General features: G+C 43.7%; 1 protein-coding gene across 1 annotated transcript in view; it reads right to left on the bottom strand.

Annotated features, from left to right (window-relative positions):
* FHAD1 (forkhead associated phosphopeptide binding domain 1) overlaps nucleotides 1-25,823 on the bottom strand; it is a 189,718-nt gene that overhangs the window by 66,425 nt on the left and 97,470 nt on the right. The window contains 7 exon segments of the mRNA XM_036745951.1: nucleotides 2,397-2,602; nucleotides 2,604-2,620; nucleotides 4,342-4,515; nucleotides 8,123-8,230; nucleotides 12,440-12,571; nucleotides 13,504-13,574; nucleotides 23,247-23,442. Of these exon segments, the coding sequence (XP_036601846.1) occupies nucleotides 2,397-2,602; nucleotides 2,604-2,620; nucleotides 4,342-4,515; nucleotides 8,123-8,230; nucleotides 12,440-12,571; nucleotides 13,504-13,574; nucleotides 23,247-23,442 (904 nt within the window).

Below are 25,823 nucleotides of genomic sequence, written 5' to 3'. Positions count from 1 at the left end.
TTCAGGGGAAAAAAACAGTGCATTGGTTTTTTTTCTGATGGGTGAGCATGAAAGCAGCAGCACAACAATAATGACTGTTTCTTTTTTTTTCTGGTATTCTTTTAATCCCCTATGCATTTTTCCCCTGAGCTTTAGTCTGGCATCTCTGAGGGTATCACCCTATGGTCTTCATTTCCTGGCCCAAGGCTTCATCAGCTTTAGCAAGATTTTCTAGGTTCCTTCTCAGTCCTCATCCTTCTTGACCCTTCTGATGCTTTGGACACTGTCGGCTACTCCCTTCCTCTCTGATATGTGTCTTTGCCCTTGGCTTCCATGATACCATTCTCTCCTGGTTTTCTACTTGTCTTTATGACTTCTTCTCACTTTCTTTTGTTGGATCCCTTACTAACTGGGTGACCGTAAGCAAATTATTTCCTCTTTGTGGGCCTCAGTTCTCTCATCTGTAAAATGAGGGGATGGCAATCAATGGCCTCTGAGGTCCTGTCCAGCTCTAGGTCTATGGTCCAATGATTATCATCTGTCTCCCACATTATAAGTAGGGGTGTCTTGGGCCCTCTTCTGTATACTGTCTTGTTGTTCTCAACAGGTCTTGTCAGTCCAATGATCATCTCCATGGTGGTGAATTTCTTTCTTTCTTTCTTCCTTCCTTCCTTCCTTCCTTCCTTCCTTCCTTCCTTCCCTCCTTCCTTCCCTCCTTCCTTCCTTCCTTCCTTCCTTCCTTCCTTCCTTCCTTCCTTCCTTCCTTCCTTCCTTCCTTCCTTCCTTCTCTCTCTCTCTCTCTTTCTCTCTCTCTCTCCCTCCATCTATCTATCTATCTATCTATCTATTTATCTATCTATATATCTATCTGTAATCTTGCTCCTAAACTATAGTCCTGCCTTACCAACTGCCTTCTGGACCTCCATCTTGATGTCCCCCAATCACCTCAAACTCAACATGTACCCAACTGGACTCAATATCTTCTCTCCAATCCTTCCCATTCTCCAAACTTTCTTATCTCTGCTGAAGACTGAGATGCTATAAGTGAGGGTAAAAATCTTGGGGATCATCTTTGATTTTTCTTCCCCCATTCTTTTAACCGATCCCATAGCCAAACAAGTTCTAATTTCTGTTGCTTCTATCTCAGCAGGCCTTCCTGCATTCATCTCATTTTTTCTACTCATAATGACCGCCATCTTGATTCAGATCTTCCTGACCTCTTACCTGGGCTATTCCAATGGCCTCCTAATCAGTTCTTCCTGCCTCCAGGCTCTCCCTTCTCCAAACTATTCTCTACATGGCCTGACATAATGTTTTCTGATGCATGCATCTTGACCATGTCACTCACTAGCTCAGAACCCTTCAGAGATGTTCTGTTCATGGTGTCTAGGAAAAACACCAATGTCATATCCTGGCATTTAAGGCCCTCCCTGGTTTGGTTCCATCTACCTATCCAGTATTATTTCATGATCTTTCATCCCATGTCTCCCCTGGTTCGCCAGTTGTGAGCAAAAGAAGCCCTGAGGCAGTGGAGATATTTTTCTTCTATTCTCCCCCTTCACAAACTATGCTACCACCATAGGAGACTACTTGCTGTCCCCTAAGCTCAACCTGTCCCACTTCTGAACATTGGCACAGATGATTGCCTTTGCCTCCTTCTCATCTTTACCTGCTGGAGTTTTTCCCTGACTTCAAGGCCTAGCTGTGGGTGCCACCTCCACCCTGAAGCCTTCTGGGATTGCAACCACTCTGCAAATTCTTCAAATTTTCCCAGAGTACTTTGTCTAGATCTTTGTCTAGTAGTTTCCCACCCCCTCTGCCCCCACACCCAACTGCCTGATCACACTCTACCTTGGCTCCTGCTTCTCTGTGCACATAGACACCAGCAGACCACAGGCTTCTTGAGAGCAAGGACTGTGTGATTTTTTACTTCTGTATAATAACAATAATAGGTGGCATTTATGTAGCACCTGCTATGTGCTAGGCACTGTGCTAAGCACTTTTTTTGTTTGTGGGAACAATTGGGGTTAAGTGACTTGACTATGGTCACACAACTAGTAAGTGTCTGAGGTCTCATTGGAACTCAAGTCCTCCTGATTCCAGGGCTGGTGCTCTAACCACTGCACCACCTAGCTGCCCTGGTGCTAAGTACTTTTACAAATATTATCTCATTTGATCCTCATCACAACCCTAGGAGGTAGGTGTTACTATCGTCACCATTATACAGATGAGGAAACTGAGGCTGACAGAGGTCAAGTGACTTGCCCAAGGTCACACAGCTAGCAAGGGTCTGAGGCCAGATTTGAACTCAGACCTTCTTGCCTCCAGGCCCAGCGCTCTATCCACTAAGCCATCCAGTGCCTGGGTGAGCAGTAGGTGCTTCATAAAAGCCTGTCCAGTTGGAGGGAACGGCTCACCTGGTAGCGTTTCCTTGAGGTTCACAATCTTCTGTTCAATGTCCTTGTTCTGCTGGGTCACCTTCTGTAGCCTCTCCTCCAGAGTGATGATGGTCTGCGAATGCTGCTTGACCTGCTCCTTGTACTGGATAATCTCCATCTCTAGGTTTTTCTTCTGCAGGGTTTTCTCCTCCTCCACTGTCTTGAGGGCTTCCTGCTGCTTCAAAGTTGTTCCCCAGAAGGATCTAGTGGGGAAATGAGAGAGGGAGGGTGGTCAGTGAAAAGAGAGTGCCAGATTTATAATTCACTTATCCCACCGTGCCTCAGTTTCCCTTCTAAAAATAAGGGTATGAGATGAAAAGGACTCTGACTCTCTAACATTCTGTGATTAGTGGGACTCTGGAATCCTTTCATGGAGACCATTAGGTCCTTAAGTGGCTTTTCTTAGATGGGCTTTTCAATGTAGGATCTAGCCAGAATTTCTGTTTTATTTTGGTCCAGTCTTATCATTTCATTCATGAGGTTGGCACAATGGGTAGAGTGATGGAACTAGATAGAGTCTAGAAGACCTGAGTTCAAATCTAGCATCAAATACTTACTAGCTGTGTGACCCTAGGCAAGTCATTTAAAACCTCTGCCTCATTTTCCTTATCTGTGAAATGGATTTAATAACAGCTCCTACCTCCCAGGGTCATTAACAATGAGATAATACTCATAAAATGCTTTGTAAACCCTACATGCTACATGGAAGCTGCTTGTTATAAGGATCATGACTGACAATGAAGATGAAGATGAAGATGATAATGAAGATGAAGATGATGATGATGAAGATGACGATGATGATGATGATGAAGATGATGATGATAATGAAGATGAAGATGACAATATGATGAAGATGATGAAGATGAAGATGATGATGAAGACAATGATGATGATGAAGATGATGATGATGAAGATGATGATGAAGATGACGATGATGAAGAAGATGAAGAAGATGATGATAATGATGACGAAGATGATGATGATGAAGATGACGATGATAATGAAGATGAAGATGATGATGATAATGAAGATGAAAATGATGAAGATGATAATGATGATGAAGATGATGATGATGAAGACAATGATGAAGATGATGATGAAGATGATGAAGATGACGATGATGATAATGATGATGAAGATGACGATGATGATGATAATGAAGATGAAGATGATGAAGATGATGATGAAGACGATGATGATGATGAAGACGATGATGATAATGAAGATGAAGATGATGAAGATGATAATGAAGATGATGATGATGAAGATGATAGTGATGATAATGAAGGTGATGATGATGAAGATGAAGATGATGATAATGAAGACGATGATGATAATGATGATGATGATGAAGACGATGATGATGATGACGAAGATGACGACGACGATGATGAAGATGATGAAGATGATGATGATGATGATAATGAAGATGAAGATGATGGTGATGATGATGATGATAATGATGATGATGATGATAATGTTGGGAGCTGCCCATGTGGACACTCCCTTTGCTAGACTAGACTGGCAACTGATCTGTAAGTTCCAATTTTTTAGCTAGTTGACTGTGGGCCCTCTCAGTGTTATTATGAAAATAGCTTTGACCTCAGTGCCCCTTGAAGGGGTCTCCCCATAGGGGACCCCAGACCACACTGTAGGAACTGCTGCCCTAGACTGGTGAAATCACTGGTCTTGAATGAATGGATACTAAGAAAAACAACTGCTTAAAATCATTCACACTTGGAGTCAGAAGGTGGGATGTCATTTGCTGAGAAAGGTAAGGTAAGTAAAGACTCAGTGACTGGAAAGAGAGCGCTTTGAAGACCCAGACAAGGAGAACAAGAAGGCTTGGTTGGAGGGGTAGGAAGAGAACTGGGAGAGAGCACCGAGGAAACATTTCTGCAGCCAGAGCAAAATCTGAACCTACTTGTTTCTTTCTGGCTTCGCTGAGTTCCGCCAGGGCTTTGCTCAAACTCAGAGCGAGGGATTCCTTTTCCTTTTGGTCCTCAGTATTTGTCTGCTGGCTTTCTTCCACCATGGTCAGTGCCTCATTTAAGTGGGAGCTTAAAACTTCCCCTTCCTGGGATTTAGATTCCACTTCCTAGAGGAGACAATAAGTATTAAATGAACCATAGACCTAATGCATTTGGTTTTTTCCTATTCTGTATAGGTGGTGTTGCGCTCTGTTTTGTTTTTATGTAGATAGTTCAGTTCTAGAGCCAGACAAGTATGGCAATAGGCCATACAAAGCCTGAGAATGGGGAGAAGGAATGTTGTTCCCAGTTAATGAAAAAAATAATAGAAAGATTACTTATGAACTCCATGGCCACTCAAAGGAGAATGACTGAACCATCCACACAGGAAAACCCAAGTGGATAAAGAATGCTCATTGTCTAGATTAGCAGTGTCAAACACTTGTTGCAACACCCCAGAGTGTGGGCTTAACCAGATTAAAATGTAATTGGGAAATATTTGACAAAATGAATGAAAATACAATAAAAATATAGATGACATTACATTTTAAAACTAAGTCACTATGCACATAGCAGGAAATGAGGATATATAATGTATAATTTTGTGGTCCCTTTAATGTGTGAGTTTGACACCACTGGCCCAGATTATACTATGTGTAACTGGATGGGGAATCCACTGAGTCAAGGGATCAGTAGAAACATTTCAGGCAGTCTCTCCAGATGTAAAATAAACATGGCCTCGAATTAAAAGGCAGGAGGGGAACTGCCCCTTTGGGCTGCCTTTGGGAAGCTGTGCAGCATTTCCGACATTCCCAAACTGTTTCCTGGAGCAAATGGCCGTCTTTTAAACACCAGTCTTTTTCCAGACTGCTTTATGGATGAGAATCTTGGAACACCAGGATCTTTACCAATGACCCAAAGGACCAGGGAAAGACGCATGGTGAACTTAAAGAAGCTGGAACATATTAAGGACAATTGACTGGCGTGTGAAGGAATGCTGTAGACAAAACGTAATGAATGATGGAGCATCACAAGAATCAGAGCAGGCCTCCCTCCCTTCACGATGTTGAACAGATTGTCTAGGAAGAATATGGACAAGAACTGGACAGCAGGGGGAGTAAGGAGGGTAAAACTGCATCATTGAGGGGATGAGATAGACTCAGCAATTAGAAAAAAGTTGGGCAGCTAGGTGGCTAGTGGATAGAACACTGGGCCTGGAGACAGGAAGATCTGAGTTCAAATGCAGCCTCAGACTCTTACTAGCTGTGTGACACCCTGGGCAAGTCACTTAACCCCAATTGCCTAACTCTCCCCCCCCCAGCCCTACATATTAGAGTGTTGTCTAGACCATTCCTTCCCGCCCCCCCCCCCCAACTTGTTTACTAGGAAGCTAGTTAGATTGCTTGACTTGGAGTTGGGAAGACCTGAGTTCAAATCTAGCCTCAGACACTGTGTGACCCTGGGCAAGTCTTAACCTCTCTTGGCCTCAGTTTCCTCATCTTTTTAATGGGAATAAGAGCCCCCTCCTCAAAAGGGTTGTTGTGAAGATCAAATGAGCTGATGTTTGTAAGGTGCTCACCACAGTGCCTGGCACATGGCAGGTGTTATGACTCTGTTGGACAGTAGTGTCAGACTCAGATGGAGATGGGATGGCTAAACCGTACACAAGGATCTCTGTGGAGGTGTATTCACTTAGAAAACCACATGTTACAGTTATCTATGTTTTACTGCCAAGGGGTGGAAGTGGATAGAGTGCCAGGCCTGGAGTCAGGAAGACCCGGGTCCAATTCTGGCCTCAGACACTCACTGGCTGTTTGACCCTGGGCAAGTCACTTAACTACATTTACCTCAGTTTCCTCGTCTGTAAACTAGCTGGAGAAGGAGATTGCAAACCACTCTAGCATCTTAAAGGGGTCATGAAAAGTCAGACAGGAAAATGACTAGATGACAACAAAGTTTTACTGTACTTTTATTTGTTTTTAATGTTTCCCAATTATATTTTAATTCGATTCAGGTTTCACTTGGAAGTGTTGAGACCTACCACCCTCTGACACAGAAGTAATCAAACGCCTGGGATAGGGGAGTCCCAGTATGAAAATTCCCTCTACCGATGGAGAGCAGCCTCTTACCAAGAGTTGCTTGGGTAATCTAAAAATGTAAGTGATTTGCCTAGAGTCACACAGCCAGTATGTGCCTGCAGCAGGACTTGAACCCAGTTCTTCCAACTCCAAGGCCCAGCCCTCTCTCCACTTTGCCAAGGTGCTTTTGGTCTATCCTTTTCCTCTCTGATATCTTTGGCTCTGTTTCATATGTCAAGGTCAGGGTGTGTCAATGGAGGACCGTAAGCCATTGGGGGGCAGGAATAATTTGTCCTTCTTTCCACTGTAATGTGCCCGGGAAAGCTCCAAACTAAACTAACCCTCTAGTAAATACTTTTTTTTGGCAGGGGGGCGGTGATGTTGATGGTGTTGGTGAATAATTTGAAGAAATCTGACAGCGGATTGACACAGCCTCCTGTCACTACTGTGCTGGGACAAGGTCACCTACCGACCTACGCTACCTGCTCCTATACAAGGCTCAGAATGACAAACTAAGAGAAATTAGAATTAATTAATGAGAAGAATAATTGCTTACAGGCAAAGTGCTAAAGGGGCTAGAGAAGGAGCCTTGGACTTGGGAAGTCCTGGGTTCAAGTCTCACCCCTGACACAGAACCCAAACCAAGTCTTATGATTTCTTTTAACCCAGGCAACTCTCTCAGATTATTATAAATCGAGGCATCTGGGTAGCACAGTGGACAGCGTGTTGGACTTGGAGTCAAGATGCCCCGGGTTCAAATTCTGCTTCAGAAACTTACTTGCTGTGTGACCTTCAATAAGTCACTTATCCTGACTCAGACTCAGTTTCCTCATTTATTTTCTTATTTCTTATTTCTTATTTATTTCCCTATTTAGGGAAAATAGTAACAGTGCCTCCCAAGGTTCTCGTAAGAATCAAGTTTGATGATCTATGTAGAGCAAATCCCGAAATACTATATGAAGGCCAGCTACTATTATCATGTAAAATGCTTTACAAACATTAACGTGCCATATGAATAGAAGCTATTATCATGTAAACTGCCTTGTAAATTTTAATAATAATAAATAATAGCTAGCATTTATATAGTGCTTACTATGGGCCAGGGGCTTTGCTAAGGGCTTTACGATTAGTATCTCATTCAATCATCGCAACCACCTTGGGAAGTACAGGCTATTATTATTGTCCCCATTTTATAGAGGAGGAAACTGAGGCAGATAGTAAATGACTTGCCAGGGTCACCCAGCTAGTCAGGTCTGAGGTTGGATTTGAACTCAGGTCTTCCTGACTCCAGGTGCTGTGCTCTGTGCATCATGGCACCCCCTAGCTGCGTTAAAGTGCTACCTGTTATTACACCATCTACATTAACAGGGCAAATTCCTTACTAGGTGAAGCCTGGAAAAACAAACATGCCTCAGCCACACGTAGGCTTTCAAGCCTGTGAGGCACTGTAGAGAATCTCCCAACAAGCTCTTGAGATTAAGTACTGAGATGCTATCCCTCACACTTTACAGATGAGGGGACTGAGGGTCCAGGAGGTTAAATGACCAGTGCTAGGTCACACGGTCTTCCATGTTAGAGACCGAACGCCCAGGCTAGCCCTCCTTCTGCCAAGCCATCCTTCCTGTGGCCAAAGGACCCTGCTCTCTCAGGCTCATACCTTTTTCAGTTTCCTTAAGTGGTTCTCAAGATCTTGGACTTTTTTCTTCTCTTCTTCCACGGCAGCCTTAGCTTGATTCTTTTCTTGGGTCACATTGTTCTTCCAAACCTGAAAGTCAATCGGGAGCTTTTACTGTGTGCGAACATATTGAGGGGAAAGGGGGCTAAGGACAATAGGGAGAAAGGAGTGAATCAAAGCCGTAACTGTCTGAGGTGGGAGGGCCTTAGAACACGGGATGGCAGAGCTGGGAGGGCCCTTAGAACACGGGATGGCAGAGCTGGGAGGGGCCTTAGAACACGGGATGTCAGAGCTGGGAGGGGCCTTAGAACACAGGCTGTCAGAGCTGGGAGGGGCCTTAGAACACAGGATGTCAGAGCTGGGAGGGGCCTTAGAACACGGGATGTCAGAGCTGGGAGAGCAATTAGAACACAAAATGTCAGAGCTGGGTGGGGCCTTAGAACACAGAATGTCAGAGCTGGGAGGGCTCTTAGAACACAGGAGGTCAGAGCTGGGAGGGCTCTTAGAACACAGGAGGTCAGAGCTGGGAGGGCCCTTAGAACACAGAATATCAGAGCTGAGAAGGGCCTTAGAACACAGAATGTCAGAGCTGGGTGGACCCTTAGAACACAGAATGTCAGAACTGGGAGAGCAATTAGAACACAAAATGTCAGAGCTGGGTGGGGCCTTAGAACACAGAATGTCAAAACTGAGAGGGGACTTAGAACACAGAATGTCAGAGCTGGGAGGGGCCTTAGAACACAGAATGGCAGAGCAGGGAGGGGCCTTAGAACATGGAATGTCAGAGCTGGGAGGGCCCTTAGAACACGGAATGTCAGAGCTGGGAGGGCCCTTAGAACACGGGATGTCAGAGCTGGGAGGGCCCTTAGAACACGGGATGTCAGAGCTGGGAGGGGCCTTAGAACACAGAATGTCAGAGCTGGGAGGGGCCTTAGAGCACAGAATATCAGAGCTGGGAGGGGCCTTAGAACATGGAATGTCAGAGCTGGGAGGGCCCTTGGAACACAGAATGTCAGAGCTGGGAGGGGCCTTAGAACAGAGGAGGTCAGAGCTGGGAGGGGCCTTAGAACATGGAATGCCAGGGCTGGAAGGAGTCCTTAGAACACATGTCAGAGCTAGAAGGGCCTTTAGAACACAGAATGTCAGAGCTGGGAGAGGCCTTAGAGCACAGAACGTTAGAACATAGAAACTTATCCAGACCTTGGGATATAGAATATTAGAATGTAATGTGGTGAGGGGACCTTAGAGCATAGAATGTCAGAGTTGGGAGGAACTGAAAAAAAGATGAATAGCAAAGCTGGAAGGGACCTTAGAATCTTAAAGTTCTAATGGATCTCAGAACATAGAACACTAGAACACAGAATATTAGATTTTAAGAGACCTCAGGAGTCACCTGGTCCAACCCCTCATTTGACAAAGGGCAGCCACTGAGGCCCATGGAGATTCAATGGCTTGCTCAGTCTCACACAGACAGAGGGCAAGACAGGACTAGAACCCAGTACTTTGGGACTTCCAGAACAGGGTTTTATCTAGAATACAAGGCTTCCTAAATCATGGTCACACGCATTCTTAGAAAGGGGAGCAAAGTCTCCCGGGTGCCTGCCCAGCTTTGTTTATGAAAGAGAATGCTGGAAATACTTGTCTGAACCATTCCTAATGAAGAAGGCGACTTGCCAGTGAATGGATTCAGGTCAGGCTGCTTAATACAGTCATTGAAATGTGGGAATCACCACAGTGAATAGTAGGGAAAAAATTCGAAGAGTCTACCACTGTGGGAGGTAGGTACCAAGCAGGGAAAACCGGTTATGCTGTTTCCACTCATTCACTGCAAGGAGTTGGAGGAAGTGACTCCAGGCCGTCCTCGCTTATTCCGGGCTTGCGTTTCTATAATTGGTTAATACATGAGTTGTTTGGCTCTGAGAACACTTTTTTTTTTCCCCACTGAAACAATGCTGTAAGTGGTGGCTAGCTTCCCAGGCCAGCTCACAAGAAGCCTATTGGACCTATTATGTGGTTGAGATACTGTATGCTGGGGTGAATAATAATCCTGCCGTTTTACTCTCAATTGAACCAAAAAATAAAATTAAGTTGAATAAAGAACAGCTGAAATTTCCCCCTTCTGCCCTTTACCCTACCCCAATGCTGAAGCTCACAGAAAAGGAGTTTTAATTAAAGGAGGAAGAGAGAAAATTTTGTGATTTTTCTGATGGGGACTTTTGGGTGTATTTAAAGTCTTTTTAGTGACTTAGGTTTCTTAGAAGATTTTGAGTTGGAAGAGAATGTGCACTCTTCCAGGCAGCAGCTAGGTGGCACCATAGGGGATAGAGGGCTAGCCCCTGAGTCAGGCGGACTTGAGTTCAAATACAGCCTCAGACACTTACTAGCTGTGTGACCTTGGGCAAGTCACTTAAACCCATTTGCCTCAGTTTCCTCATCTGTAAAATTAGCTGGAGAAGGAAGTGGCAAACCACTACACTGTCTTTGCCAAGAAAACCCCAACTGGGGTCACAGAGTCATGCTTAGACTGAGAAGATACGGCAGGGCTGCAGTTCATCTGAAAGAGACTAGAGTTGTTACTGCTTTTGCCCAAAATGTTTTACTCTAAACTTAACTATTGTGAGCAAGGACAATATACCCTGAGCCTGCTGCACCCCCCTCCCAACATCTGATACCTTTCCCTTTAAATAAAGTAGAATCTACTTGTGTGACCCTGGGTAAGTCACTTAAGTTTTCTAGGACTCACTTTTCTCATCTGTAAAAAGATGAAGTTGGACGAGATGGTTTCTAAGGTCCCTTCTAGATCTAAAGCTGCAATTTCAGATTCTATGAATCAGAATACATAGAAATATGCATTGGCCTTCTACCTTTCCAAGGTGGGCTAAACTTCCACAACTAACTTTCAATGGTTTTCTTTTCCTCTCTCTCTTTTTTTTTCAGAAAGCATATAATTGTAGCTATTATGCACACAACCTAGGCCTGAGACCTGGCTTTTCACCACTTTTTAAAAAATGAAGTGAAATTTGCTCATTCCCTAGCTTTATTTTCTTAAAGATTTTTTCGAGGTGGGGAAGGGCAGCATGAAGCAAGAGATACTCCCTTCATCTTTGATCCCTTTGGAGCACAGAGTTAGCAACGGCATCCCAGGGTCAAAGGGTATGCATGATTAGTGATTTATTAGGCATAGTTCCAAGGTGCTTTCCAGAATGGCTGTACCAACTTACAGCTACACCACCAGTGTCTTGTTGTGCCCGTTTGTCCACAGACCTTCCAGTGATTGCCATTTTTTTTCTGTCATTTTTGCTGTTCCGATTTGTGTGAGCAGTAACCTAGGAGTTTTGATGTGCATTTCTCTTACTATCAGTGTTGGAGTATTTAAAAAAAAATATGGCCATTGATTACTTTTTTCCTTTGACAACTGCTTGTTCTTATTATTTAATCATTTATTTACTGGAGAATGACTTTTGCTGCTGCAAAGCTTTTGTTCCTCCCTCCAACATAACTCTTTTTCTTCCACAATGGTTTTGTTTGCAAAAAAACTTTTAAAATTTTATATAATCAAAATTGTCTTTTTTCATCTTCTGTGATCTTCTCTGTCCTTTGTTGGGTTATGAACTTTTCCATCATAGGCTTTACATCACTTTTTATAGATTTTAAAAAAAAATTTAAATTTAATTTTTATTTGTTTAAATTTTAAATTTAATATTTATTAATATTAGAAGTCCCTTCTAATAAAAAAGTCCCTTCTAGCTCTGTTCTTAAGAGTCAGTTGGCCAAGTGCCACCAGGATCACCCTTTCCCTTCACCCATTTTTCTTGACTTCTTGTGCTAGGAGACAGTAGAGACAGCATTGGATTTGGAATCTGAAGCTCCAGGTTCAAACCCTGCCTCCACCACTTAGTCCCTGTTTGCCCTTGGGCAAGTAGATTTCCCTCTCTGGGCCTTGGCTTCTTCACCTGTAAAATGAAGGGACTGGAGTCTATGTTCTCCAGGGTCCCTTCCAGCTCTCACCCCCCACAATCAATTGTTTAAGAACCCCTGAACACAATCAATCAACATTTATTAAGCACCTACTATGTGCCAGGCACTGTGCTAAGCCCAGAGGATACTAAAAAAGGCAAAAGAAAGTTTGTGCCCTCAGGGAGCTTACAGTCTAATTTAGCCTCATCACTGACCACAATATCAGATCAAAAATACACTGAAGGCTTTTCACCTAAGTCCATATCTAGGATTATAGAGAGGAAAAGCTCTCAGCCAAGTTGGTCAAAAAGGATAAGAAGAAGAATAAAGCAATGACTTTACCCGGTTTTCCTCCTCTTGCTTTTCCTGCAGCTGCTTGATTTGTTCCTTTATTTGCCTCTTATGCTCCAAAGCTTGTTCTTGCATCCTCTGCAGCAGGGAATGGTGATCCTCCTGCAGGTTGCTGAGCTTGGCCTAGAGGAGAATGAGGCTGGCACAGGTCATGGGCACTGGTGGAAGAAGAACTACCACAACCCCAGGCAGATGACGAAGCAAACTGTGCAAGGGTCAAACTGAGGCTCCCACTGTGTAACCAACACAGAGGGGCTGATTCCTGGTTTTGTTAGTGATTGTGTGTGTGTGTGTGTGTGTGTGTGTGTGTGTGAGTGAAAGTGTGTGAGAATGTGTGTGAGAGAATGTGTGTATGTATGTATATGTATGTGTGTGTGTGTGAGAGACAGAGAGAGAGAGAGAGAGAGAGAGAGAGAGAGAGAGAGAGGGAGGGACGGAGGGAGGGAGGGAAAGAGAGGGAGGGAGAGACAGAGAGGGAGCGTGTGCGTGTGTCTATGAGTGGATGAGAGAAAGTGTGTTACAATGTGTGTGAGAAAATGTGTGTATGTATATATATGTATGTGTGTGAGGGGGGAAAGAGAGGGAGAGACAAAGGGAGAGGGAGAGGGAGAGAGGGGGAGAGAGAAAGAAAGAGAGGGAGGGAGAGAGAAAGATAGTAGGGTGGGGGGAGAGGAAGAGAGAAAGCGTGTGTGTGGGTGAGAGAGAGTATATGAGAGAGAGAGAGAGAGAGAGAGAGAGAGAGAGAGAGAGAGAGAGAGAGAGAGAGAGTGTGTGTGTGTCTATGCGTGTATGTGAGAGAGAAGGGAGAAAAATAATAAGGTAGGGGGAGAAGAAGGGAGAGAAAGAGTGTGTGTGTGTATGAAAGAAAGACAGAGAAGAGAGAATGAGAGCTATTTTGACCCCATTAGGTTACCTTACTATTGAGCTTATGGGAGGGAGCTAAGTCATCGAAAAGCTCCAAACATCCAAAGGGTTGTACCAATGCTAAATACCATCCAAAATGAACAAATTAATTACAATTAGTTAATTAAAATTAAACAAAAATGCAGCATTACCTGGAGTTCCTGGTTCCTATTTGCAATTTTCTTATGATTTTCCAGAAATTTACTTAAGTACAAGGACAATCCTTAAAGAAGATATAAAAAGATAATTAGTATCATGGACTTTCAGGGGGATTTCTCAACAGAGTACCTAATAACATTATGTGTGTGTGTGTATGTGTGTGTGTGTGTGTGTGTGTGTGTGTGTGTGTGTGTAACTTTGATTTCATTGACTTAGAGAACTCCCAGATGAAGGAGATATGTCTACCAGTGCAGATGAGCACCTCCCTCTGAATTTTGTAGTCTCTCCAAGAGTTGCCCTCAGAACACAGAATATCACAACTGGCAGGGGCCCTTTGAACACAAAATGTCAGAGCTGCACTCAATGGCTTTCAGGGGAGGCAGAACCTGGCCAGGGCTTGTATCCCTAGTGCAGAGCCTTCTCGAGCATGCTCCTCCCCAGGACTTAGTGAGGCTTGGTTCTCTTTGCTAGACAGAATGTCAGAGATAGAAGGGACCTTAGAACAGAGAATACTAGATCTAGAAGGGAATGTAGAGCATATAGAATGTCACAGCTAGGAGGATCCTCTGATCAGAGAATGTCACAGTGGGGAAGGACCTTAAAATACAGAATACCAAAGCTGGAAGGAGCCTTAGAACACAGAATGTCACAGCTGAGAGGGCCCCTCAATTACAAAATATCAGAGCTGCCCTCCATTGCTTTCAGGGGAGGCAGAACCTGACCATAGCTTGTATTCCTAGTGCAGAGCCTTGCAGAGCCACCATCTATATCCTCAATCACTATAAGTTTCCTGAACATACCCCTGTTGAGGAGACAGAATTGGGAGACTTATTTTGACCCCATTGGCTTAGCTTACTATTGAACTTAGGAAGATGAGGTGTGAATATCCTACAAGCTGAGTATGGGCAGGTCACAGGTAGGTAGGCCATACTACCTCCAACTGGGTCCTCTCTGCTGCTTGGCAATGGCCCAGTAGAAAGAAAACAGAAATAGAAATCAGAAGACTGAATCTCCAACAAGGTCCCTGTCACTCTTCCTGGGCCACCCTGGGCAAATTAAATCACTTCATCTCCCTGGGCCTCAGTTCCCACAAATGGGATGAGAGGTAGTGAAGGTTGGAGTAGGTGATTTTTTGATGTCCCCTTCACCTCTAGGTCTAGGTTATAATTCTACATGTGACATTAATTCCAACCCAGGTCTCCTGGTCCCAAGTTCCGCCCTCACCCCTGCACCACAAACTTTTGCATTCTATTTAGTTTCTATGTCATTCATCTGACAATGAAGGCTGTGGGGTGCATTGGAAAGAGTGCTAGTTTGAGTAAAAATATCAATAGCAAATTATGTGTGTGTGTATGTGTGTGTGTGTGTGTGTGTGTGTGTGTGTGTGTGTGTTTTGTAGTGGCAAAGAACTGGAAACAAAGGAGGTGCCCATCAGTTGGGGAATGGCTGAACAAATGATGATATGTAACTAATGGATAGCACCATGAGAAATGATGAAAGGGATGGTTTCAGAGAAACCTGGGAAGACTTGTGCAAACTGATGCAGAGTGAAGTAAGCAGGACAACATATATAATATACAATTGTGGGGGCGGGGCAGAGCCAAGATGGCAGCTGGAAAGCAAGGACTCACTTAAGCTTTCCCCCAAATCCCTCCAAACACCTGTGAAAAATGACTCTAAACAAATTCTAGAGTTACAGAACACACGAAATAACAGAGGGAAACAAGTCCCCAGCCCAAGACAGCCTGGATGGTCTCTAGGAAGGGTCTATTGCACCATACTGGGAGCGGAGGGCAGCCCAGCGTGGGCAGTGCCAGGACAGACCAGACCAGGAGTAGATTGGGTGGAGCAGGCCTCAGGGCACTGAATTGCTGAACTGTGGCAGTTACCAGACTTCTCAACCCACAAACACCGAAGACAATGGAGCAGGTCAGTTGGAAAACTGCTGGATCTGGGTGAGAGAAGTGTGTGGTTCAGCCCCAGCCCTGGGGGCAGCAGACTGCACCAGCAGGAAGCTCCAGTGGCTACTTCCAGAGCTCCAGAGGCAGCTGCTTCTGGAACCCCAGGCCCACATGGTGGGAGGAATCAAGCAGCTGATCAGAGCAGGAGTGTAGGGATTGCTTTGCTGGCACAGAGGCAGGGTTCTATTGCTTTGCCCTGCTTGGATCTGGGTCATGGTCCTAGTTGGTGGTTCTTGGGGGAGGAGGAGCACTGGTGTGGCAGAGCTTGCAGTGACTATGGAGTAGAAGTAGCTCTGAAAGCAGCAGTGCAAAACCTCTGAAGCTTGGGACAAAGCACTCTTCACTCTGAAAGTAGTCATACCTTGACAAAAAGCTCAAAAGTCAAGTAATTGGCTGGGAAGATGAGCAAGCAGCATAAAAGAACTCAGACTATAGAATCTTTTTTTGGTGACAAAGAAGATCAAAACATACAGCCAGAAGAGGTCAATGAAGTCAAAGAGCTTAAATCAAAAGCCTCCAAGAAAAATATGAGTTGGTCTCAGGCCATGGAAGAGCTCAAAAATGATTTGGAAAGTCAAGTAAGAGAAGTAGAGGAAAAAGTGGGAAGAGAAATGAGAATGATGCAAGAAAATCATGAAAAACAAGTCAATGACTTGCTAAAGGAGACCTCCAAAAATACTGAAGAAAATAATACCTTAAAAATAGACTAACCCAAATGGCAAAAGAGTGCCAAAAAACCAAATGAGGAGAAGAATGCCTTAAAAGGCAGAATTAGCCAAATGGAAAAGGAAGTCCAAAAGACCGCTGAAGAAAATACTATCTTAAAAATTAGATTGGAGCAAGAGGAAGCTAGTGACTTTATGACAAATCAAGAAATTATAAAACAGAACCAAAAGAATGAAAAAATGGAAGACAATGTAAAATATCTCATTGGAAAAACCACTGACCTGGAGAATAGATCTAGGAGAGATAATTTAAAAATTATTGGACTACCTGAAAGCCATGATCAAAAAAAAAAAGAGCCTAGACATCATCTTTCAAGAAATTATCAAGGAAAACTTCCCTGATATTCTAGAGCCAGAGGGTAAAATAGAAATTTGAAGAATCCACTAATTGTCTCTTGAAAAAGATCCCAAGAAGAAAACCCCTAGGAATATTACAGCCAAATTCCAGAGTTCCCAGGTCAAGGAGAAAATATTGCAAGCAGCCAGAAAGAAACAATTTGAGTGTTGTGGAAACACAATCAGGATGACATAAGATCTAGCAACTTCTACATTAATGGATTGAAGGGCTTGGAATATGATATTCCAGAGGTCAAAGGAGCTAGGATTAAAACCAAGAATCACCTACCCAGCAAGACTGAGTATCATGCTCCAAGGCAAAATATGGATTTTCAATAAAATAGAGGACTTTCAAGCTTTCTCGATGAAAAGACCAGAGCTGAATAGAAAATTTGACTTTTAAATACAAGAATCAAGAGAAGCATGAAAAGGTAAACAGGAAAGAGAAATCATAAGGGACTTACTAAAGTTGAACCATTTTGTTTACATTCTTACATGGAAAGATGATATTTGTAACTCATGAGACCTTTCTCAGTATTAGGGTAGTTGGAGGGAATATACATACATACATATACATATATATATATATGTATATACACATACATATACATATATATACAGACAGAGGGTACAAGGTGAGTTGAATATGAAGATGACATATAAAAAAATAAAATTAAGGAGTGAGAGAGGAATATATTGGAAGAAGGAGAAAGGGAGAGAGAAAATGGGCTAAATTATTTCACGCAAAAGTGTCAAGAAAAAGCAGTTCTATTGGAAGGGAAGGGGGTAGGTGAAAGGGAATGAGTGAATCTTGCTCTCATCGGAAGGAATAATATGCACACTCAATTGGGTATCTTACCCTACGGGAAAGTAGGGGGGAAGGGGTTAAGGTGGGGATGATAGAAGGAAGGGCAGATTGGGTGAGGGCGTAATCAAAAACAAACACTTTTGAAAAGGGACAGGGTCAAGGGAGAAAACTGAATAAAGGGGGACAGGATAGGAATGAGGGAAATATAGTTAGTCTTTCACAACATGACTATTATGGAAATGTTTTGCATAGTGATATGTGTGTGGCCTATGTTGAATTGCCTGCCTTCTCAAGGAGGCTAGGGAAGAAGCGAGAAAATTTGGAACTCAAACTTCTAAAAACAAATGCTCAAAAAAAAAGTTGTTTTGACATGCAACTGGGAAATAAGATATACAGGCAATGGGGTACAGAAATCTATCTTGCCCTACAAGAAAGTAAGGGGAAAGGGGATAAGGGGCAGGGGGGAGTGGGGTGACAGAAGAGAGGGCAGACTGGGGAAAGGGGCAATCAGAATATATGCCATCTTGGGGTGTAGGGGAGGGTAGAAATGGGGAGAAAATTTGTAACTCAAAATCTTGTGGAAATCAATGTTGAAAACTAAAAATATTTTTAAAAAGTAATATACAATCGTGTACAACATATACAATACGAATGTATACAATATATACAACAACACCATAAAAGCAAATTGCTTTGAAAGACCTGAGGCTGCTCTATGCCCAATGATCAACGTGGTTCCAGGGGACCACCACCTGGCAGAGAGCTGATGGACTGAGGATACAGAATGACACCTACACTTCTGGATGCGGCCATCATGGGAATTTGTTTTGCTTGACCATGGATATCTATTGCAAGTGTTTTTTTCTTCTTTTGTTCAGTAGAAAAGGGGTAATCGAGAGGGACAAAAATGTTTTTAATGGAAAAAATTAATTTTAAAAATGGACAGAAAAGTTGATAGCAAGCACTGGAACTCCTCTCTAAATACTGGAAATCATTTTGACATCATATATTTTAATAAATTTGCTATGTACTGAATAATTAGACAAAACAATGGGTAAAAGAAAAAACATTTGTTAAGCACTGTGTTCATTAAGAAGCATTTAGATTGTGAGCTCCTTGACAGCAGAGATTGTCTTTTGCCTCATTTTGTATCTCCAGTGCTTAACACAGAGCCTGGCACATAGTAGGCTCTTAATTGTTGTCCTATCTCTTCCACTCATCAGCTGACTATTGGGATAATCCTGTGGCTTTGTCATTACTGAAAACTCCCCCTGTAAAACCTCCCTCTGGCAAAGCAGATCAACACTTGCTCAGGGATTTTTCCTCTTTGAGAATTTTGCCTCAGATTGGGATGGGGGGAGCACTGAGGGATCAAATGATTGTCTCAGGATCACACAGTCAGGAGGCAACAGAGGCCAGACTTGAACCCGGCTCTTCCTTCCTCAACCTACTACATTACGATGCTTTTAAGATGCATGAACATTGAAAATAAATGAAGTGATGGTTGGGAGAGAGACCAGAGGGAGAGGATTTGGAACCCAAAATATAAAAAAGAATGCTAAAAATAAACAAATAAATAGATGAATAGATAAATAAATAAAATTTAAAAAAGAAAAAGAAAATAAGCCGAGTTGAGAGAGAGAAGATCTAAGCACGGCCTGCAGTTGTCAGGGAAGGTCCCAGGAGGACTAGCTCCATTGCTGTAGTTAGTGCGCCCTGCAAGAGGCCACATCAGCCCTCTTCTGACCTTATACATATCACAGATTTGAAGCTGGAAGGACCTCGGAAGCCATTGAGTCTAACAGTTTCATTTTACAGATGATGAAACTGAGCCCTGGAGAGGTTAAGTGCCTTGCCCAAGCAAGAAAGGGTCTGATAGAGAGGATTTGATCCCGGGTGGTCTCGACTCCAGATCCAGGATGCCATCCACTGTGCCATACATTTCAGCCATCCTTGAGCCTGGGTGGACGATGTGGACAATAGGGAGGGTCCAGGGCTGGAGACTTGTCTGTGTGGCCATGGAGGAAGTTTAACAGGGGAACAGAGCTTGGGGTGCTGGTGAGGGTATCTCAGAAGCAGCAGGCCATGGGTCCAGTCCAGGTGATGCTCTGCCATCCCATAGAAGAGCCTCTCCCTCTGAAGAGGCAGCAATTTGTGCTGGGTGCCAGGAAAGCGTGTCTATGTAAGAGTGTTTGTGTTAGAGGGCAGTGACCAAGTGAGTTCTTGAAGGAAATGAATTGAAATGATAAAGAAAAAATTCTTTGCTGCATCTAGCATTGATGTAACTCAATTCCAAGCCTCCTTCTTCTGGCTGCCAGGCACTGCCCATTGTTACAGCTACGCTGAGTAAGAAAACCTTCATGGCCCAGACTTTTGCTAGCAGAATTCATGAGGTAAAGGCCCGACAGAGGCAGGGTAGAGGATGCTGGCCTAAAAGGCCAGAGGGAACCGGGTCCAAATCCCATCTTTGATGCTTCCTAGCTGTCTGACTGTGGGCAAGATGTTTCTTGAGCTCTCCGAGCCTCAGTTTCCTTATCTATAAAATGGATATGCTGATGCTGTAGTTCCTACCTGTTAAGACTATTGTTGTGAGGCTCAAAAGAAAATGAGGACTTCTCTGCCAACCTGAGAGTGTTGTGTCTAATGGCATTTCTGGTGACACCACCTAATATCCAGACCTGATGCACAGGCCACAAATCAAGGAATATATCTCATAAAGTCAGATGCCATTACAACAGGGAGGGTCAGAGGCAGGTCAGAGCAGAGAAGGGTCTTAGACCAGAGAATGTCATGGCTGGGAAAGATCCTAGAGCACTGAATGTCAGAGCTTGGAGGGCCCTTAGAACACAGGTTGTCAGAGCTGGGAGGGTCCTTAGAACACAATGTTAGGGCTGGGAGGGGCCTTACAAAACAGAATGTCAGAGCTGGGAAAGATCTTAGAACACAGAATGTCAGAGCTGGGAGGGCGCCTAGAACACAGGATGTCAGAGCTGGGAGGGGCCTTACAAAACAGAATGTCAGAGCAGAGGAGGGCCTTAGATCAAAGAATGTCAGAGCTGGGAGGGGCCTCAGAACAGAGAATGTCAGAGCTAGGAAAGATCTTAGAACACAGAATGTCAGAACTGGGAGGGCCCTTAGAACACAGAATGTCAGAGCTAGGAGGGCCCTTAGAACCCAAGGTGTCAGAGCTGGGAGAAGCCTTAGAACAGAGAATGTCAGAGCTGGGAAAGATCTTAGAACACAGAATGTCAGAGCCAGGAGGGCCCTAAGGTTACAGAGTTAGTCCAATGAGTGGCAGAGATCTTTTGGGCTTTCCAAACCCTCCTGAGATGGGATGGGTGTTTGGGGTTTGGTGATAGACGTACTTAGTTGACATAAGAGAGAAGGGCTCTACCACTTTGAACTCAGCCTAGGGTTACTGGCAGGTGGCAGTCACCTCCAGTGACTGGGAGCTCACCACCTGTTGAGGCATCCTATTCTACTATTGGACAGCACTATTTGGAGACTCTTCCTCATTTGCTGCCCAAATCTACCTCCCTGTGACTTCTCCCCATAGGGTCACCTGCTCCCACAGTACCAGCTCTGCTATCTTGGCTTCTACAAGGCACAGTGGAAAAATACTACCTATAGTAGGAATTTATAACCTGGGGTTCACAGACCAGATTTCAGAAGATCAATGAACTTGGTTGATTTTTAAAAATTGCCTTTTAATTTTCATTAACCCCTAACTGAAATTTACCATTTCCTTCAATTAATAAATTAAATATCAAATTGTATGTTTATATAAAATTATACATCTTATATAAAATCTCATATTTTATATAAATATAAAATTATAAATTCAAATTTGTAATTAAATTAAAATTTAAAAATTAATGAGAAGTCATAGGCTTTATCAGTTCCCAAAGGGGATACATCATAACAACAAGAACCCCTGACCTCCAGGCCCTTTCTTTGTACAAGCCCTATCTCCCCTACTAGATAGTGTAAGCTTCTGGAGGGCAAGGGCCATATCTTCCATGAGTGAGCCTGGGTCATATTCAGGAACCAGGGTTCCAAAGGGTCATTGGGCAGCCTGCCCTAGGTCCCCTTCTCTGACCGGCCACTGCTTCCCTACAAGGGACCTTGGGCCATATTCAACAGGCGATGAACAGGTAGGAAAGTTGGAGTAGTTTCTCTCCAAGGTTTCCTCCTTGCAGAACCAGGGAGATTGGTGTGAGCCAGGGGTGCTAGACTTGAATCCCAGCTCTGCCTAATACTCTCGGGGTGACCTTGGTGGGGCAAGCCACTTCTTGATAAGCCTCAATTTTCTCAAGTATAAAATGGGGGACAGGAGACAGCCCCATGGCACACCAGAATGAGTTTGGAATCAGAGGACCTGGGTTCGAATCCCAGCTCTGCCACTTGATTGCATATGTGACCTTAGGCAAATCACTCAGCCTCTCTGGGACACAGTTTCCTCATATGTAAAATGAGGAGTTACACTAGATGGCTTCTGAGGGCCCTTCCAGCTTTACATATCACAATCCTACAATAAGACAGGCTCTAAGTTTGATGGGGAGATGGGAGGGAATAAACGTTTATTAAGCACCTACTGTGTACCAGGCACCGTGGAAACCCTTTACAAATACTGGTTCATTTGAGAATCAGGAGACTTAATTGGGCATTGAAAAAGGGGGATGCTACAGACCTCCTGGTGAGAGGTGACAGACTCAGAGTGCAGAACGAGATGTGTTATTTTTTGAGAATGGCCAAGGTAGGAATTTGTTTTGCTTGATTATGCTTATTTGTTACCGGGGCTTTCTTTTTCAGCTGGGGAAGATTAGAGGGAGAAAAAAAGAGAATTCAGGAGAATTCCCCCTAACCATTACAATGATTTGGGACTTCCAAAAGTATCAGAGAAAACCAGGGGCTGGAAAGTAACCATTCTAGACTGTAAAAAACAAGGTGAGACAAGAGAAGGAGAATGTGTACAACATGCTCCCAAGGCCTTTCCTTTCCCAAGGACCAAAGAATGTCATGAGCACTAGAAGGGACCTTAGCACATAGTACATTAGACTTGGAAGGTGATCTTAGATCATAGAATGTTCCAGCTGTAACCTTAGAGCATAGAATGTTAAAGCCGTGAGGGACCTTGCACACAGAATGTCATAATGAGCATGTTATCTTAGAACATAGAATATTAGAACTGGAAAGATCTTTAGAAGGCAGAATGTTAAAACTGGAGGGGCTCTTAGAGCATGTGATAATAGTTGAAAATATCAAAGCTGGAAGGGCCCTTAGAACATATGATATAAAAGCTAGAAGAAACCATAGAACACAAAATGTCAGAGCTGGGAGGGCCCTTAGGACACAGGATGTAAGAACTGGGAGATCCTTTAGAACACAGGATGTCAGAGCTGGAAGAGCCCTTAGAACACAGAGTGTCAGAGGTGGAAGGGCCTTTAGAACACAAGACATTGAAGCTAGAAGGAATCTTAGAACAGAGAATGTTCAGACCTGGAAATAATGGGGTAAATATGCAGAATGAGACATTTCTGGATATGGCCAATATGGGAATTTTTTTTTGGCTTGATTTGTTACAAGGATTTTGTTTTTCTTTTTTTGGCAGGGAGAAGGAGAAGATAGGAGTGGGGAGAAAATAAATGCTTTATAAAAATAAGGAGACTGTACACAAAGGCTTCCAAGGTATCTTCCAGTTCTAAATCTATGATCCTATGATCAAACCTAGGTCCTCTTGACCTGGAGGTGGTTTCATTGTTGTCTTGGTAACCCCAGCCCATGGCACATAGGAGGAGGCCTAATATATCCTTGGTGATCAATTGGTTAACATCAGTGATTCTTCATGCTTGCAACTGGTAGGATAAAACTAAAGATAGGGAAGAAGAGCCAGCAGGCCCTGGGACCTTTGTCGGAGTGGGACAGCTCGATGCCCACATTCTTCAGGAGCTGCTCAAATTTCTCCACCCAGCACACCACCATCTGCAGGATCTCCACAATGGCTTTGTGCAGCCACATCACAGAGGCATCCACCGGGAGGTTCTGAAGGTCGCTGAGCTGCTTTCTCAAGTCATTGCCACAGCAAGACAATCTCAAGCAAGTCTGAAAAAGATGAGACAATGAGGGACAGCAGAAGTTACGAATGGGACAGGAGTCAAAGGGCCCCCCCAAGAATTCCTGGAGAATGGACTTCTCTACGTTGCTCTCTCTTCCCCTCTACCTGTAACTGTGACAAATAAGCAGTCTGGATTGGGGAGAGAGGAGAAGGGCAATCTCTGTGTCTGGTTATATTAGATTTCTCTAAGACTTCTCTGTCCTTTCCCCACACTGTGATTTGAACTTTTAATGGTCAGATTAGGCCACCTCCCTTGAACATATTAATTCACCCCCCCAAAAAAAATTTCTTAAATGTCTGCTGTATACGCAAGCCTTGAGGGATATTCCTAGTTTAGGTAAGACACAGACCCTGCCCTCATGGAATGCTATGATAATAGCCAGCATTCTAAGAGAAGTGTGCAAATAGTAGTAAAAATTGTTTCATATGTTCTGAGCGGGAATGTTATAAATGACTAGGGGGAATCAGGGAAGGCTTCCTGGAGAAGGAGGCATGAATTTCCCATCAGACCCCGCACAGCATTTTGTTAAGCCTAGCACATTTATCTGGTGTATTTACTCTGCATTTACTGTGTATAATAGTGTTCTAAGAGAAGAAGTGTGGTATAGCAGAGAGCCAGTCCCAAAGCCAGTAAGCCTCTGACACATATTGGCTCTGTGGCCCTGGGTGGGTCACTTAGCTTCTCAGATGTGCTAGGCACATCTATAAGACGCCAACCTACAGTAGCAGGGAGCTCTCCCTCTCCCTCCTCCTCATGCTTCCCTGTGCCAATGAAATCACTCTACCTACCCATCGTGCCTGAGACTGTGTCTTCTCTAAACCAGGTATGTCCCCCAGGGCCTATCTCAGTGCTGTGTATACAACAGGCATTTAATAAAAGCCTTTTGAAGAGAGAGAGTATGGCACGGTGCATTTCATATGGAGATAGGAATACCTAAGTTTAAACCTCCCCTCAAATACCTGTTAGCTGAGTGACCACAGGCAAATCACTCAACCTTTCTAAGCCTCAGCTTCTACACTTGGCAAAACTGGGACAGAGACACCTACAGTGCCCTCCTCAGAGGACGGGTATGAAGCTAAACCCAGCTGAGATATGTAAAGTGCTTTGCAAACTTTTGAGCGCTGTAGGCCTTCGGGCCATTATTATTAAATAGTATTACAATGCATTCTAACATACCACATACTATATATCATTTAATAATCTATGTCCCACATAATAAATCAGAGGTTAATGTTATATTATTATATATGTTCTAATATAACAAATTATGTAATAACATTGTATAATATAATCATTTTCAATAACTATAGTGATGATGGTCCTAATATCGCTAATTATAATAATTTGTAATAATAGTATTGTAAAAATTGTAATAAAAATAAGGATATTAGGGGCAAAGAAGGCGGGGAGAGAGAGAGGGAGGGCACTGTGGGCATAGGACATAACCTGGGTAATAGAGAATGAGCGAATGCTTGGGCCATGCAGAAGGCACCAGGCTCCCAGAACCACAGTCCTTGGAAGGCTTATGGGCTCATAGCTCGAGACACAAAAGGGGTCTTGGAGGTCACCTAATCTATCTGCCTCGTCTTACAAATCAGCAAAGTTTGGGCCAGGGGGGTTAAGGGAAGTTACGCATTTCCAAAGTCAATTTCCATGTCAGGATTTGTTTTACAAACTAGGACCAAATCCGATTGTTTCTGTACATCACCGTCAGCAGCAGCATCACTAACACATATACTTTAGATTTTACCAAGTTTTTGCTATTAACCTTTAATAGTTTTATGAACTTAAAGTTGTAGCAAGACATTTTGGAGACACTCTGTATATATTACTTCCTTTGGTCCTCACGATAACCCCATGAGTTGGTGCTATTCCTTCCCCTTCTCCCCCATTGTAGGAAGATAAGGAAACAGATCTAAGAGAGATTAAAGGAACTTGCCCAAGGCCACAAAGCTAGTTGGCACTAGAGACAGCATTCAAACTCAGGTCATCCTAACCTTAAGTCCAATTCTCTGTCCCATGGTCTGCTTAGTTGCTGCATCAAAATGCCTGTTGACAAAAGTTCAGCCTGGCTCCCTGACTTGAGAACATGATGCCAATCTGGCATATTTGGAAAGTTCTCAAATTTTTGCTGCTGAGGCACACCGTTGGGGGAGATGTGCCAGAAGTGTAAAGTCAAAGGCAGGAGGAGAGTGCGCCTCTACCCACTCTGGTGGTCATACGCTTGGGCTTTCAGAGTGAGCTCACAGAAGCCGCCCTTCCACTGCTGCGAGATATCATGGCTCTGCCAAGGTGGGCACCAGTCCATCTGTACAACAGACACATCCGTTTAATGCAGGAATCTGAGATTTTTGGAAGGCACCTTCA

The sequence above is a fragment of the Trichosurus vulpecula genome, chromosome 2 (assembly GCF_011100635.1).
Source record: "Trichosurus vulpecula isolate mTriVul1 chromosome 2, mTriVul1.pri, whole genome shotgun sequence".
NCBI lineage: Eukaryota > Metazoa > Chordata > Mammalia > Diprotodontia > Phalangeridae > Trichosurus > Trichosurus vulpecula.
Note: the sequence above shows the minus strand (reverse complement) of the source record. Positions and strands in the feature narration are given on the sequence as shown.